At 43.2% G+C, this 16546-nt stretch overlaps 1 protein-coding gene across 3 annotated transcripts in view; it reads left to right on the top strand.

The window, feature by feature from the left end:
* RPRD1A (regulation of nuclear pre-mRNA domain containing 1A) overlaps positions 1-16546 on the top strand; it is a 194556-nt gene that overhangs the window by 40694 nt on the left and 137316 nt on the right. For all 3 annotated transcript variants that reach the window (XM_077491932.1, XM_077491933.1, XM_077491934.1), the window contains exon 2: positions 10108-10237. In XM_077491932.1, coding sequence (XP_077348058.1) covers positions 10108-10237 — 130 coding nt within the window. The remainder of the gene's footprint in view (positions 1-10107; positions 10238-16546) is intronic.

The raw sequence follows: 16546 nt of genomic DNA, 5'->3' as shown, positions 1-16546 counted from the left end.
CAATTTCAATAAGCGTATATTTATAGTTTTGCACAAAAGTTATGTCTACAAACTAGGGTACATTTTCTGGAATTTACGCAGCTTTTAGTTTGACTGCCTATCTCATTTCTTGAGGTGCTAAAATGGCAGGGCTGTACAGACACAAAAATAAATGTATTGTAATTTTATTGAAGCTTGTGTCAAAATATTAAATATTCCATGGACTCAACATGCCTCTCTTTGCAAATAGCTTGGGGTCTCTGCTTTCCAAAATGGGGGTGGGGGGTGTTACATGCACATTTCATGGCCTCCGAAACTGTAAGGTAGTGCGGAGTGAAATAAAAAATGTACGTCCTTAGCTTGAAGGCGGTGCTTGGTTTTCGGGTCCTGTACGTGGCTAGACTGCAACAAAGTCCCACACATTTAATATCCCATGGACTCAAAACGCCTATCAGCGAATAGCTTGGGGTGTCTACTTTTATTTTTTATTTTATGCACAGCATTAGAAGTTTATGCCACACATTACCCACTCTTTTAACCACTTGAAGACAAAGCCCTTTCTGCCACTCTTTGTTTACACGACAAAATATTTTTCTTTTGCTAGAAAATTGCTTTGAACACCCAAACATATATATATATTTTAAAGCAAAGGCCCTACAGATTAAAATGGTGGGTGTTGCAATTTTTTTTCCACAGTATTTTTCACTTTTTTTGTGGGAAAAAACTTTTTTGAATTTTAATGCTTTAAAGCACACTATATTACCCAAATGTTTGGTAAAATATAAAATATGATCTTATGCCGATGCCAAACACAACATGCTTTAAAATTGTGCACAACCATGCAGCGGTGACAAACTACATACATTTTTAAAAGCCTTTACAGGTTACCACTTTAGATTTACAGAGGAGGTCTACTGCTAAAATGACTGCCCTTAATCTGACATTTGCGGTGATATCTCACATGCATGGTGCAATTGATGTTTACATATGACACAAGACCGGAGCTTGCGTTCGCCATTGTGCGCGAACGTGGAGGGAGGGGTGCTTTTTAATTTATTTTGCTTTTTTTATTACATTTTTAGGCTTTTTTTTAATTGTCACAGGGAATGTAAATCTCCCCTATGATAGCAATAGGTAGTGACAGGTACTCTTTAAAAAAAAAAAAAAAAAAAATGGCGTCTATTAAACTCTAGATCTCTCCTCTGCCCTCAAAGCAGCTGACCACACCAAAATCTGTCTGATAAGATGCTTTCCCAATTTCCCAATAGTGATGTCTGTGTCCAGTGAAACCGAAGACATGAAATGTTCGTAGCTTCCGGTTTCTTAGGCCATAGAGATAATTGGAGCCATTCTGGTCTTCGATCAGCTCTATGGTCAGCTGGCGGAACCACCGGATGCATTCTTGGTTGTAACCAAACCCTGTCGCATTTCGCTTGAGTGCTTTCGTCATATACCGCTTCCTCCCTGTCTGAACATCAGATATCACAACCGCTGACAACAAACAAGGCAATACTTGTTTGGTTGTTGAACATGAATGGATTTATTTGAGATGACACACAAATATATACAGCAGGCTGACAATACAAACTGTAACCAGAAATCTAATTAACATGAGCTAGTTATTTAATAATTTACCCAGACTAGGTGACTCAGAGATATGACCTTTCAGGGCAAACCTGCTGTCTCCTCACTCACATTTTATAATACAGATAAGTATAAGCACATTCCCCAATAGTTTGCTAGGAGACAAAAGGTGTGTTTAATGAGCACAATGAACTACTGGGTGAAAGACTCAGGCATTCCAGATCTCATTAATCAGCATTGATACATAGTAGCTGAGGTTGAAAAAAAAGACACAAGTCCATCAAGTCCAACCTATGTGTGTGATTATATGTCAGTATTACCCTGTATATCCCTGTATGTTTTGGTCGTTCAGGTGCTTATCTAATAGTTTCTTGAAACTATCGATGCTCCCCACTGAGGCCACCACCTATGCAAGGGAATTCCACACCCTTCCCACTCTTTCAGTAAAGAATCCTCTACGTAGTTAAAGGTTAAACCTCTTTTTTCTTCTCATTTTCACATACATCTGTCCACCGAGTCCCAAACTGGCAGAGACCATCATGGCCTCTGTAATAATGTCATTTTGCATTACATAAATGAATATCTACCTAAATGCTTGTAGCTCCCTCAAATGACAGGGCCCATGGTCGGTATTCAAGAGGCTAGCATTCAATCCAAAAGCCTCTGTCCCGGGTGAGTCTGTCACATTTCTCCCCCATCAAAAGTCAACTAACAAGGTCCCAGACATCCACCTGGTCTGGACATGTTAGTCATGCAGAGTGAACTCACATAGTCTGTCCGCATTACCTCCATTCTTGGCTGCAAAGAATAGTTGACCTCAGTAGGTGTGGGGCAGAAGTCATTGACTCTCTGTCCGCTTGCCAGCGCTTCAGCTGGGTGGCTTTTAACATTTCAGGGCTCGGTCTGCTGCTGGGCAGAGGAGCCGATCACGCCAGCTTCCTGAAGCTGTAGAGACACTGTAGGTGCTAGGCACAGGCCAGCGGCACTCTGCCCTGTTTTCAGTGATTCATTGAATCTGCCAACTGCCCCGGCTCCCTTGAACTCCAGTTGTTGCCGGTGCTGGGCAGAGGTTGGGAGCACTATGCACTGTTGCTAGCACTTCTGCTGGGGACTCCACATCCTCTGCTCCGGCTAACCATTGGGGCAGGTGAGCAGGCTGCTTCCTTTTTCCATTCCCTCATCTGGTTGCTGGGACGACATGTCTGTGGTACTGTCTCCTAGGTGCACAGATCTTTGCTGGGGAGGAAAGACCGCCTCCTCCACCATGGCCGACTGTTGGGGAGGGGTGACAAACAACTCCTCTCCCTTCTCTCACTGTATCCTGACCTGCTGCTGGGAAGTGACCACCACCTTCTCACCCTGAGCCTCCAGAACTGCCACAGTTGTGGGGCAGAGGTCTTGGAACCTCTGTCCAGTGGCCAGCACTTCAGCTGGAGGAGTCTCTTCTAACTCCACAGATGCTGCTGTTGGTGCTGGCCAGAGCTCAGTGAAGCTTGGCCCTGATACCAACTCTTCTGCTGGAGGCTCCCCAGGTTGTTGTTCCTCAGCAGAAAAGGCTATCAAATCCCCTGTCTCTGCAACTGGTGTCTGGATACTCAGTCTGTGTGATGGCCCTGGACCTGGAAGGCACTCTACACTAGAAAGTGCCACAATGCAAAGCCAAATGGGTACAGCCTCCAAACCTACTAGCCTACTGCTGAGGACATGCTGCTCTGGATAGCCGCTATGTAGAGACCAGCTCAAGCAGTAGTGTGGTAAACCTGATTGAATAAAATGAGGAATAAAATAAAAGTGGTATAACTGTTTTTTTAAGGTGTTCTTTCCCCTTTACAGCAAAAATGTAAAGATGATCTAACACTGGACGTACTAGATGAAATAACTAAAAAAAATATATATATATTGCACAAATCTACTGAACAAAATATATTAAATAAATGAATTCAATTAATAATAAATATATCCTATAAAACAAATTAAAAAATGTGCAAATAACATTCACAATATCCTTAATATATATGCTGAATCAGATTCTTTACGGTCCATCATAAAACCATAGATAAAAGTGATCCTGGTGCCTTCATGCAGTGTGCACACAATCCTCGTGTACCCCTCCACCATATATACCCTCACCTTAAGGGCTTTGTATAAAAGCCTGTAGTAAATGTTAACCGCTTTAAAAGATCCTCCTGTGATTCCTCCTTCAATTCGTCTTTGCATGAGTTTGTTAGGAAAGATGGTAGCTTCATTCGAAGCAGTCCCTATGCCCAGTTCCATTCAAGACTGTTGCAAAACAGAATCCTCTCTGCTTGGAACAAGACGATCCAAGCTTTGGACTTGCCAATGCGGCTGTCCCCAAGAGTGCCTCAAAGCCTCACTTGGTGGGATCCACAGTGACAATCTAACAATGCCACGGCTGTGGCCTATATTAATCACCAAGGGGGCACCAAGAGTCTCTCAGCTCAGAGAGAGGTGAACCATATCCTAACTTGGGCAGAAAGGAATGTCCCATTCCTATCGGCAGTTTTCATTCGGGGAGTAGAAAATTGGCAGGCGGGCTATCTAAGTTGCCAGCAGTTATTCCCAGGGGAATGGTCTCTTCACCCCAAAGTGTTTCGGGCTGTTTGCCAAAGATGGGGGGCTCCGGACATAGATCTTCTAGTGTCCAGATTCAACATTAAGTTATTCAACTTTATGTCCAGAACAAGGTATCCACTCGCATATGGAACAGATGCGCTGGTCAGTTTTTACTGATCTACGCTTTCCCCGATTCAGTTGCTATCTCGACTTCTTTGCAGGATCAAGCTGGAAAGAAAGCTGGTAATTTCTGTTAGCACATGTTGGCTATTCTGTTAGCACCAGCATGGCCCAGAAGGTCATGGTATGCAGAGATCGCAAAGATGGCAGTGGAGGGTCCTTGGCCTCTCCCACTAAGGCCAGACCTGCTATCGCAGAGGCCGATATTCCATCCTTCTTTACGAATGCTAAATATAACGGCTTGACTATTGAAACCCACATTCTGAAGAAGCGTGGGCTTTCCAGGCCTGTTATCTCAACTTTAATCAATGCAAGGAAACCAATTTCCAGATCTGTATATTATAGAGTTTGGGAAACTTGTGTTTCCTGTTGTGAATCCAAGGGTTGGCACCCTCGGAGATATACTATAGGCAAAATCCTTGCCTTTCTACAATTGGGCGTAGAGATGAAGTTGGCCCTAAGTACTATTAAGGGCCAAGCCTCAGCCTTATTTCAAAGACTGCTTGCTACGCATTCTTTAGTCCGGGTTTTTTTAATCCGCCAGTTAAATTACCTTTTAAGCTCTTGGGACTTGAATTTAGTTTTGTCAGTGTTACAAAAACCGCCATTTGAACCGTTACAGCATGTTCCCTTAAAGAGGAAGTAAACCCTGATGGGTTTACTTCCTCTTTCATTCCCTGCAAAGGCAAAGCATAATGGACCAATCCATTATGTGTCACTTACCTGACACAGGTAGTCCCCTGTAGTCCGGCGCATCCATCTTCTTGGTGGGGTCTCGCAGCTCCGCCGCTGTCATTCGGCAAAGCCGCAATGATGTCACTCCCGCGCATGTGCACGGGAGCCGACACGCACGCCAGCTCCGTCGTTGAGAATGCCGCGCTCAGTGTGCCTGCGAGTCGCTGTCTATGCGCCGTAGACAGTGGTGCATGTCTTCGGGCAAATATCTCCTAAACCGTATAGGTTTAGGAGATATTTCTTGGACCTACAGGTAAGCCTTAATCTAGGCTTACCTGTAGGTCAAAGTGTGTTGTAAGGGTTTACAACCACTTTAATCCATCTGACTAGGAAGCTGGTATTTTTGGTTGCTATATCCTCAGCAAGGAGGGTTTCAGAATTGCCTGCTCTTTCTTGTAAAGAGCCATATTTGAGTATTCACGAGGACAGAGTGGTGTTACGCCCTCGTCCAGGCCTTTTGCCAAAAGTGGTTTCAGGCTTTCATTTGAATGAAGATATTGTCCTGCCATCATTTTTTCCCCAAACCATGTTCCAGGGAAGAAAAATCACTACATTGTCTTGATGTAGTGAGAGCAGTGAAAATCTATTTAAAGACAACTGCTCAGATTCGTAAGACTGATGTCTTAATTATCCTGCTAGAAGGTCCTAAAAGGACAGGCAGCGTCGAAATCCACTGTTGCTAAGTGGATATGTCAAACTTATGATTTAAGGGGTAAGATTCCCCCTATTCAAGTTAAGGCACACTCTACCAGAGCGGTTAGTGCTTCTTGGGCAGTGCGTCACCAGGCCTCCTTTGCTCAGATCTGCAAGGCTGCAACTTGGTCTTTGGTCCATACATTCACAAAATTTTACCAAGTGGATGTAAGAAGGAATGAGGATATCGCCTTCGGGCACAGTGCAGGCAGCAGTATGAGTCCTCAAGGGTCTGGGGGTGCCTACGGGTTGTGTCTCCCTCCTTCCCCTCAAGTAGCATTGCTAGGGGACGCCCCACTAAGTAAATACTTAAGGCTCTGTGTCCTATGATGTACTTCAAGAAAAGGATTTTACAGGTAAGCCGTTATAAAAATCCAATTTTTTCAGTCCTCCTCAGCTCTCGCTAGTTTCTACTTCTGACTTCCACTCACTACAAAAGACATGGAGGGGTTTATTTACTAAAACTGGGGTGTGCTAGATCTTCTGCAGGTGTACTTAATAAAACCTAGAAGCTGATTGGTTACTATCAAAGCTTAAGGCCTCAGTCACACCTGTGCTTTTTGCATTTTGCAGATTTGCACCACAGTCCATTTAACAAGGTTTCCTATGGAACACGTTCTGTAGTGCAAAATGCAAAAAGCACTAAAAATGCATAGATGTGAATCAGGCCGAAGTGAAGAAGCTGAAGTTACAAGCAGATTGGTTACTATGAACAGCTGCACCACAATCATTTTAGGCCTGACTATTGCATAAAACCCCCAAAACATTACATATTCTCTAAAAGCAGACACCCTAGAGCCGGGGTGTCCAATGCCATTTCATTGCGGCCCGCATCAGCATTATGGCTCTCCTTAAATGGCTGGTTGTATCTGTAAGCCCTTGTACACACTGTCGGACATTCCGACGGAAAATGTCCGATCGGACTGTGTTGTCGGGTAATCTGACTGTGTGTGGGATCCATCGGACTGTTTCCATTGGAATATCCGACGGACAAAGTTTTAGAGCTGATCCGACTTTGTCCGATTGTGTGTAGAGAATTCCGATCGGACAAAGTGCCACGCATGCTCAGATCAAATTCCTAGACCAAAGCTATTGGCTACCAGCCTGAACGTAGTCCCGTCGTAACGAAATAATGTCATCACGTTATGTACGATCGGATTTTCCGACAACTTTGTCCGACCGTGTGTATGCAACATCAGTTTCGGACAGAATCCGTCAGACAAAATCCGCCGGATTTTGTTGTCGGAATGTCCGACCGTGTGTACAAGGGCTAAGACTATATAAAGTCCCCCACCAAACCGCACTGAGCGATGTCGTCGGATCTTGAAGGGGCAATAAATATCAGGAGTGCTTTATGTGCAGAGCTCAGGGATGTGCTACGTACAGAGCTCAGGGTTGTGCTGTGTACAGAGTGTTGTTATGAGGAGTGTGATACATAAAGAGTGCAAAAATCAGCTGTCTTTCACAGGCTGTTCACATCTCATTTCCACCCCTCCCCCTGGGTGTGAAGGCCATATAAGATGGCCTGAAGGGCCAGATTCGGCCCGCGGGGATTTGTTTGACACGTGCCCTAGAAAATAAATTTGTGGTAGTTACATTTTTTTATGTTTTATAATATTATCACAAATGCAATAAATTACCAATTTTTTTGTAGAATATAAAAGATGAGGTTGCGCTGAATAGATACACATGTCAAACCTTAAATTTGCAAGAGCCCGTGCAATGGCGACAAGTTCAGTACCCTATATTTTCTATAGCTAAAGTTTAAAAGTCCCATATAGGTCATCAGTTTTGCATTACAGAGGAGGTCTGATGTTAGAAATATTGCTCTCACTCCGGCGTGCGTGGCGCTATATAACATGAGTTTTCATGGGTAGACCCCGATGCATGTGTTTACATTCATACGTTCGTAAATGTGGGGGTGCCTCAAACTTTTTTTAGTTAATTTTTTTTCTAAAAGACCCTGCATGTCTCCACTGTGCTTCTTTGAGTATGATGCAATGTAGATTGCATTGCATCACATTCTTTCCTGCCATGCTGGCTGGGGAAACTGACAGGGCAACCCGAGAGTGACATCAAACACACCGCTTCTGGGTCATCAATGAAAAGGGGAAAAAGAGCTATCTGAATAAATCTGCTATAAAGGTGTACCACATCCCCAAAAAATAGAAGAATGTAAAAAACCCCTAGAAGTTGGACTTTATAGGTACTACCATGTCAACATTGATAGAAAAATATAAAATGTATTATACAAAGAAAAAAAATATACATAATTACAATAACAAAGAAAAAAAACACATAAATGGTCAAGGATGCATAGTAAATATACAAACAATAGTGGATTGGTGTAATGGAATGACCAATGTAAAATGAAAAGGGGAGGAGAGTGGATATGTGGCAAGGGGGCGAGTGGGATACTTGGCAAGGGTGCACAGTACTGGCGGGGGGATGTAGAAGTAATTGGGGTGGCAGTGTAGCCACCAGACTGCTAGACTGCTTCCATCTGACAGGCAAGAGTCTCCTGGTCCTCCCAGACCTGGCAGCAAAGGGGTCTGTACTAGATCTGTCTTTGGGTATAATAGATAGTGAGAGGGAAAGCGAGTAAGTGGAACCTATACAAAGTCTCTAGTATAAATGTATCAGTGTACCCTTTTGCAAGATCCACTTTCAATTTTAGTCCCGGTGACCATTGAAAGACAATATTTTGAGTTGTCACCAGAACAGGGCTAGAGGGACAATCTTCCAATAGGAACATTTGTGATTGGGGCGCGCACCAGACACATCTCACTATTACAACAGCCAAATGTGCTAAGATCCTAACCCCTTTCACACTGGGGCCACGTTGGCGCTAAAGTGCAGCTCATTTTAGCAGCACTTTAGCGCTGTTTAAAAGGTACTTTTCGGGCGCTAGTGGGGTGCTTTTAACCCAAAAGAAGTGGGTTAAAAATTCCTGTGTTGCTGCGCTTCCTAATCGCTTTTCAGGTGCTTCTGAAGCCCTGCCTATTCATTCCAATGGGCAGGGCGTTTTGGGAGAGCTAAATACGGCATTCCCAAACTGCCCCAAAGATGCTGCTTGCAGGACTTTTCGGGAAATGTGCCTCAGGCACGCAGCACCAGTGTGAAAAGTCGCACTTGTTTTCAGGCGCTTAGCAAAGGCTATTTCCAGCGCTAAAGCACCTGAAAACCACTCCAGCGTGAAAGGGGTCTTAGGCTTGCACCAATCTTCTGATCCTACTTCTCGAATTCTTTCTGCAATCTTAAAAACAGTAGAAACTGGGTTGGCTTGATGTTACTTGCTGTCTTCATAAATGTTTGGGGACATTTTTTTTTAAATGGACAAGGTGTAAAGCCTTTATTGATTGCTTTATTAATAGTCTGGGGGACACGCCACCCTGTGACAATGTAAAGGCTAATTTTAATAAGATTTTTGAAGGTGGGTAGGAGCTACAACTGAAGAAGAGTTGAGTGAATGAGTCGTTAGCTTGTCCCTCCATTTGATTCCTCATGTTTATCTTCTCAGGAGTTCTATACTAAGGATTTCTGGTTAAAAATGAATTGGTGCTGGCTTTTCTGTTGAGCTTCATGGAGATCAATACTGTATCTATCCTTTTAATGAACATGTTTAGAATGCTTGGTCTGCTTTTTTTTTTTTTTTTTTGCACAGCTGGCTGCTGATATGTTTATAAACCATTTTGTATTAATATGTTCATGCGGATTATAATGAGAGAGATTATCTCTCTGAAGTTCTGATCTGCAAGCTTCTTGGAATTGATCTTACTGAAAAGCCTAATGCCGCGTACACACGACAGGACTTAAGTCCGGCAGACTTTCGACGGAGTTCTGACGGAGTTCCGACAGAGTTCTGACGGACTTTTCGAATGAGCGGACTTGGCCACACACAATCACACCAAACTCCGACGGATTCGAACGTGATGACGTACGTCTGGACTCGAATAAGGAGGTCATAGCCAGTAGCCAATAGCTGCCCTAGCGTCGGTTTTAGTCCGTCGGAATAGCATACACACGAGCAAATTTTTCGGTAGGAACTGGGTCCGGCAGAGTTCTGGCGGAAAAATTTGAAGCATGTTCCATTTCTAAAGTCTGTCAGACTTTTGCGAATCAAAAGTTCGTTGCAGCCCACACACGATCGAATAGTCTGCCGGAATCATTCCGTCAGACTTTGGATGTTGAAAAGTCCGCTCGTGTGTACGGGGCTTAACTTGTTTTTTTGACAGGTGACACAGGTAAAACAGAACAATAGAAGAAAAAAGTATATTGATGAAAATGTATGTATGCTCAAATATTGTTTGATACATCATTCACTGTTTTTGTTTGTTTTCCTTTTTTTCCTTGGTCGTACAGCAAAGCCTAGTAGAAAGTTAACATTTCTGTACCTGGCGAATGATGTGATTCAAAACAGCAAGAGAAAAGGGCCAGAATTTACAAAAGATTTTGCACCTGTTATTGTGGATGCATTTAAACATGTTGCAAGGTAAGTTCCTAATTAGATTCTTCTCTTTATTTTTTTTTGTATACTTGGGCCTGTTTATAACAATCAACAAAAAGATGACACTTCAGTTAGCTACTGTACATCTTCTGTATTTTAAAGTTGTGTTGACATTGTGTGGACAAAATGGTAGGTTGGTGGAAAGAAATGACAGATTGAGAAAAAGACCCCATCATTCCATGAAGACATATATTTAAAATGATGCACCCAAAAACCACCTAAAATCCCCTGGTTTCCTGTACATTTACCTGGTGAAAAATGCATCCACTGAAATTTAACAATATATGTTCCTAAAAAAGATGCTTACTGTAACATCCTATTGATACATGCCATGTAAACAGTTAACTCCTGAACTAGGACAAAGAAATAAATAGGTTTTCACAGTGACATCACTGACTCTGACCAACTGTTTGCCCCCTATGCATCAGACCATATTTCACATTTCTGTTATGTGTCTGTTCATGAGGCTATAACTGTAATTACTTATGATAAAGAACTGATACATATATTGTTTTTTGGGGGGACAAACAGGGCTTTCTCCTAAGTCATAAAGTCCTCTTAGAATTTTTTTCCTTTATTTCATTTTAAGGGGAAAAAGAGTAAATATCTGAAAAAGGCATTTTTTTTTCAAGTTTGATCAGTAATATTTTGAACACAAGTACCATTAATGTGAGGAAAACATGCATTCTATTCTGCTGCTTATTCTATTTACTGCAACATTAACATTAAGTTTTTGGTACAAAGCATGTTAAAGTTATTTACAAAAGAAATAGTGTTTTTTTTTTTTTTTTGCATACATTTCATTTCTCTCATAATGCATCAGTAATTTATAGTTCTTACTGATTTAAAATAAAACAGATATACCTAAACCATGTATTTTAACATTAAATCCTTAAAGATAACAATGTATGTATGTGCTTTATAAAAATAGTTTCCAGCAAATAATTAAAAATAGAAACGTGGAACAGGAGATGAAAGTGTTATAGTGATTATACAGGTTGAAATAAAAGGGTAGTAAAAATAAAGAGCATGTCCTGGTTAATTAAGAGTCAATTCCCTGTGCACACAATAAAAACTTTCCTCTATCAGCTGCAACTTGTTCACTCACAAATCTGTCTAAGCCCTTGTACACACAGTCGGACATTCCGACAACAAAATCCGTCAGATTTTGTCCGAAACTGGTGTTGCATACACACGGTCGGACAAAGTTGTGGGAAAATCCGATCGTACGTAACGTGATGACATTATTTAGTTACGACGGGACTACATTCAGGCTAGTAGCCAATAGCTTTGGTCTAGGAATTTGATCTGAGCATGCGTGGCACTTTGTTCGATCAGAATTCTCTACAATCCAATCGGATCATGTTGTCGGAAAATTTTATAGCCCAGCTCTAAAACTTTGGCGGTCGGATATTCCGACGGAAACAGTCCAATGGAGCCCACACACGGTCGGATTATCCGACAACATGGTCCAATCAGACATTTTCCGGAAGGTCTGACCGTGTGTACAAGGGCTAACAGGAACTGCAGGATAAGATAGCTACTGTGTTACTGTGTTATTTGTTTATTTTGACTTAAAATGTTACACTGAATGATCACTGTGATTTGTCTGTCGGAGTGATCATTTAGTGAGTTAGCCCTTGTACACACGGTCGGAGATTCCAAACAGACCGTTTTGTCGGATATTCCGACTGTTTGTGGTCTCCATCGGACTGTTGAGTATCCAACGGACCATGTTTTCAAACTTGTTGATAAAATTTTCCGACAATGCTCCGATCGGACATACTCCGATCATGTGTAGAGAATTCCGATCAGACAAAGTGCCACGCATGCTCAGATCAAATTCCTACACCAAAGCTATTGGCTACTAGCGTGATTGTAGTCCTGTCGTAACGAAATAACGTTATCACGTCGGATTTTCCGACAACTTTGTCCGACCATGTGTATGCAACAGTGTTGGACAAAATCCAACAGACAAAATCCGACGGATTTGGTTGTTGGAATCTCCGACCATGTGTACAAGGGCTAAGACTTCTGACTAGCTCCCAGTTATGGAATCTCAGGCTGTGCTCAGTAGCTGAGCAGAAGGAGATAAGAAAAAATAGGGACGTGCAGGGCGTACAAGACACGTCCTTTGTACAGAGGAGGGGGTTTATGGATGTGTGTAAGACGCCTAAGGTAGGCAACTGGTTAGAAAAAGGGTATCTCCCCATGAAAACACTGCAATAAAACCGAACTCTTCGGGTAAGAACGAATTTGGCCCATTTGCTGTGTAAAAATACACAGCACATACGGCACAGTATTCGCTCATTTTACACCAGTTCAGAAAAGCCTTGTTTTCTTTTCACTAATTCAGAAAAGCCTTATTTTCTTTTCACTCATTGCAAAGCATTTTGTGATTGGAGGAGGAGAGGATGAACATCAATCTCCCTCTTTCAGTCATCAAACGGAGCAGCAGCCAAAGGGGGACAGTCATCAACAGAGGTTATTTTTTAAACTGCAATTGGCCCAAAATTGTTTATTTTTTTTTCTCAGTTTAGCGTTAAAGTTATCTGTGGTATATAAAACTATTGTAGTGACAGGACCCCTCTGTTTTCAATCCAATGGTTTTGAGAAGTGAGAGAGGAGATAGTCTCTTCTGACTCAGGCAACAATATAATAATATTTTTTTTAACTTTGTGTGTGTTTACCTATGTGTGTGTTTATCTGTCAGCATTACCTTGTATATCCCTGTATGTTGAGGTCGCTCAAATGCTTATCTAATAGTTTATTGAAACTATTGATGCCCCCCGCTGAGATCACCGTCTGTGGAATTCCACATATTTGCTGCGCTTACAGTAAAAAACTTTCTACGCAGTTTAAGATTAAACCTCTTTTCTTCTAATTTTAATGACTGGCCACGAGTCTTGTTAAACTCTCTTCCGCAAATTTTTTTTATCCCTATTGTGGGGTCACCAGTACTGTAAATTGAAATCATATCCCCTCTCAAGCGTCTCTTCTCCAGAGTGAATAAGTTCAGTGCTTGCAACCTTTTCTAATAACTAATATCCGCCAGACCCTTTATTAGCTTAGTTGCCCTTCTTTGTACTCACTTCATTTCCAGTACATCCTTCCTGAGGACTGGTACCCAGAACTAGACAGCATACTCTAGGTGCGGCCGGACCAGAGTCTTGTTGAGTGGGAGAATTCTAGTTTTATCTCTGAGCTTAATCCCCTTTTTAATGCATGCCAATATTCTGTTTGCTTTGTTAGTAGCAGCTTGGCATCGCATGCTATTTCTGAGGCTATCATCTACTAGGACCCCCAGGTCCTTTTCCATCCTAGATGATGAACTGGTTAGAGTGATAATGCAGATTTGTCTCCTGAACCTGCATGCTTTTAAATGTTTTTTTCTCTGTGACTGAGGCCAGAATAACAGAGTTTGAGGCAAAAAGCTCTGCTGTGGCCTCGCAGTCTACTGATGGGTTCAGTTCAGTGCATCCTTTTAATAGTCCGAAGACCTTGGGATCATATGCTTAGTGCACCCTTTTAACACCTGTGAAAAATAGCCTAAAGTGTTTGTTCACCCAAAACTGGTATTTCAGTTTTAGCTTAAAATGGGGTTTTCCACAAATCCCCCCCCCAACCTAAAACTCAGATACATGCAGCACTGCTTGCTCAAAAACAGTATACAGACACATTACGTGCAAACATCAAGTAAAAGATCTTTTAGTGAACATATATTTTAGTTCACTGAACTTCCAGGTAGGCTATGCCACCAGTGCCTTCCAGGGAGATCTTGTATGTAAATTGTGAGATCTCATGAGATCTTGTAAGTACAGCATGTGCACAAGATCAGGCGCCAATGTCATTAGTGGGCTTGCACAGAAGATGTGGAAGGGGATGCCAGACTTGGGTGACATCCATTTTCAAAATGGAAGGTCTGCTTTAAACACTTTCCAACCATAAGACATCCTTAAATTGCAGTGGTTATACAGGGATAAGGCTTGGATCTGCAGGCCTCATTCCGGTATCAAAATTTACAGCTGAAGTTTCCCTTTAAGGCAGAAGTTATCAGCCATTCGGCCACTTCGGGGGGTGGCAGAAAGATTGCCCTCCCTCCCGCTAGTGCCTTTCCCCAGGCAATCACATGCCTGATGAAGGGGCTCTGCGCTGCTCCGAAACGTTGCACTTATCTCTGTGATGTGATCTCTCTCAATAAAAGAAAGCTTTAGACGATTATTGATCCATGGTGTGCTGGTTAATTTGTAAATTTTTTTTATTTTTCCAGGACCCAGCTGTTAAAGAGGAATTTCACTGGAAAAATAATTATTAAAAGCCAGCAGCTATAAATAATACAGCTGCTGCTTTTTAATAAATGGACACTCACCTGTCCCAGGGTCCAGCGATGTCGGCAGCCAAGGCCGATCGATCGCTCGGCTCTCGGCTGCTGCCTCAGCCATTCTAGGTGAGGGAATCGGGAAGTGAAGCGTTGCGGCTTCACTTCCCGGTTCCCTACTGCGCATGCACGAGTCACGCAGCGCAATAGGAATGGGTCGCGCTGTCCCCCAGAGCATCCTGGCAAAATGCACAGACCGTGTCCGTGCTGTTTAGCCTCTGCATCAGCACAGTAGAAGCAATCAAAGTTTTGGAGTGCAGCAGCCAGCCCCCTTCTATTGTGCCCCACCCCCTCAGTTTAACAAGGGGTCCTCCTGATGAGGGGTCCTCCTGGTCTCAGATGCTGGTGTTCTGTCGAAGTGCCCCCCATGGAATAGTGCCTGCGCATGTGCAGGACCAAGCAGCACAACAGCTGATTTGCAGATAAGCTGGAGAGATGTGACCAGGGCGCAAACGCACATCGTAGGAGGCATCTCTCGATGGAAGATACCATTTCACGGCCACAATTGAAACCTATACAAACAGCGGGGGTGAGACCGTAGTTCTTACATTGTACATCTTTGTTGCGGGCCAGGTTTACAGTGTGCTGATGGCCCGGTTTTGTCTGTGCTGCAAGGCGGGCTTGCTGTGTTGAAAGCCCGGTTTTGCCTGTGTGACAGGGCAGGTTGCAACACAGACAAAACCAGGCCTTCAACACAGCCACTAGCCGCCCTCCAGCAGCAGCGATGCTACGGTCTCCCCCGCTGTTTTTATAGGTTTAATTTGTGCCTGTGAAATGGTATCTCACATCAAGAGATGCCTCCTACGATGTGCGCATGTGCCCTGGTTATGTCAGCCCAGCTGTTCACCAAATCAGCTGTTGTGCTGTTCTGTACGACGCATGCACAGTACATACCAGGCACTTCTCGATATCGGGCACTTCTCGACAGAACACCGGTAATTGACAGTGCACGATTCAGGGAACTCCTAGACTCCTCCTCGAAGTATCAAATGATACAGCTGAAGGGAGACTGGGAATGCAGAACTTCTGTACCGTGCTGAATCTGAGGTCTGGTAAGTGGGGAGGTGTCAGTTTTCTGTTTTGGGAAGGAGGACAGTGAGAATTCCAGCCTGGGGGAGTTTCTTTTGGTGGTGGGGGGTTAAGGAAAGGGGGTGGGTTTGCTTTTGGAGAAGGGGGGAGTTTCTTGTAGAGAAGTTTACAGATGGTAGTTAATGGCAGGGATTTTGCTTCTGGGAGGGAGGTTGATTGGATGAAGAGAGATGGTCTTCATAATTGGGAATCTTTGCTGGGGGAGAGGGTGTTGACTGTGGGGGATATTTTTGCTTTGGGGAGGTCAGTTTAGAGACAGGAGGCTTTAATTTTTGGGGATATTTGAGGGAGGGAGATATTTTACAGTGGGAATCTTTGCTTGAGGAGGGAGAGGGGGATTTTTTTTTCCTTTTTAAAAGAGATTTATTTTTAAATTATACTTACCCAGGGGGATGGAGCATTGATTAATTTGTTAGTGTGTCGCTCATGCTCAATTGATGTGGGGAGTAATGTAGATGATACCGAATGTGCTGCAGGAGTACCGGAAATGGAGCTCATCCCAGCTCCTGTAGTCACTAAAGAGAAGAGAAAATAAATCCCTGGTGCCGCACATCCACGGTTCTATGGTAACGTGGTAGTGATGGGAAAGACTACCTCAGCCTGGGTTCCCGCCAGGCCACACCCCAATGTGTTTTGCTTTGTCCCCCGGAGCTTAAACATGGGGAGCACTGTATGTGCAGATACATGTTAACAGCAGTGGTTCTTTTCAGCCCATCACTTAGGTGAACAGGCTGAGCAGCTGACAAAAATCGGAACATCTGGGATCCTGGCAGTAGTATTTATGGGTATATTTGCCATTCCATTTCCATTTAGAACATATGAATGAG

The sequence above is a fragment of the Lithobates pipiens genome, unplaced genomic scaffold, assembly GCF_037356315.1.
Source record: "Lithobates pipiens isolate NorthernLeopardFrog02 unplaced genomic scaffold, aLitPip1_a1.2 Scaffold_19, whole genome shotgun sequence".
Classification (NCBI taxonomy): domain Eukaryota; kingdom Metazoa; phylum Chordata; class Amphibia; order Anura; family Ranidae; genus Lithobates; species Lithobates pipiens.
The sequence above is the reverse complement of the archived record's forward strand: the minus strand, read 5'-3'. Positions and strand labels throughout refer to the sequence as shown.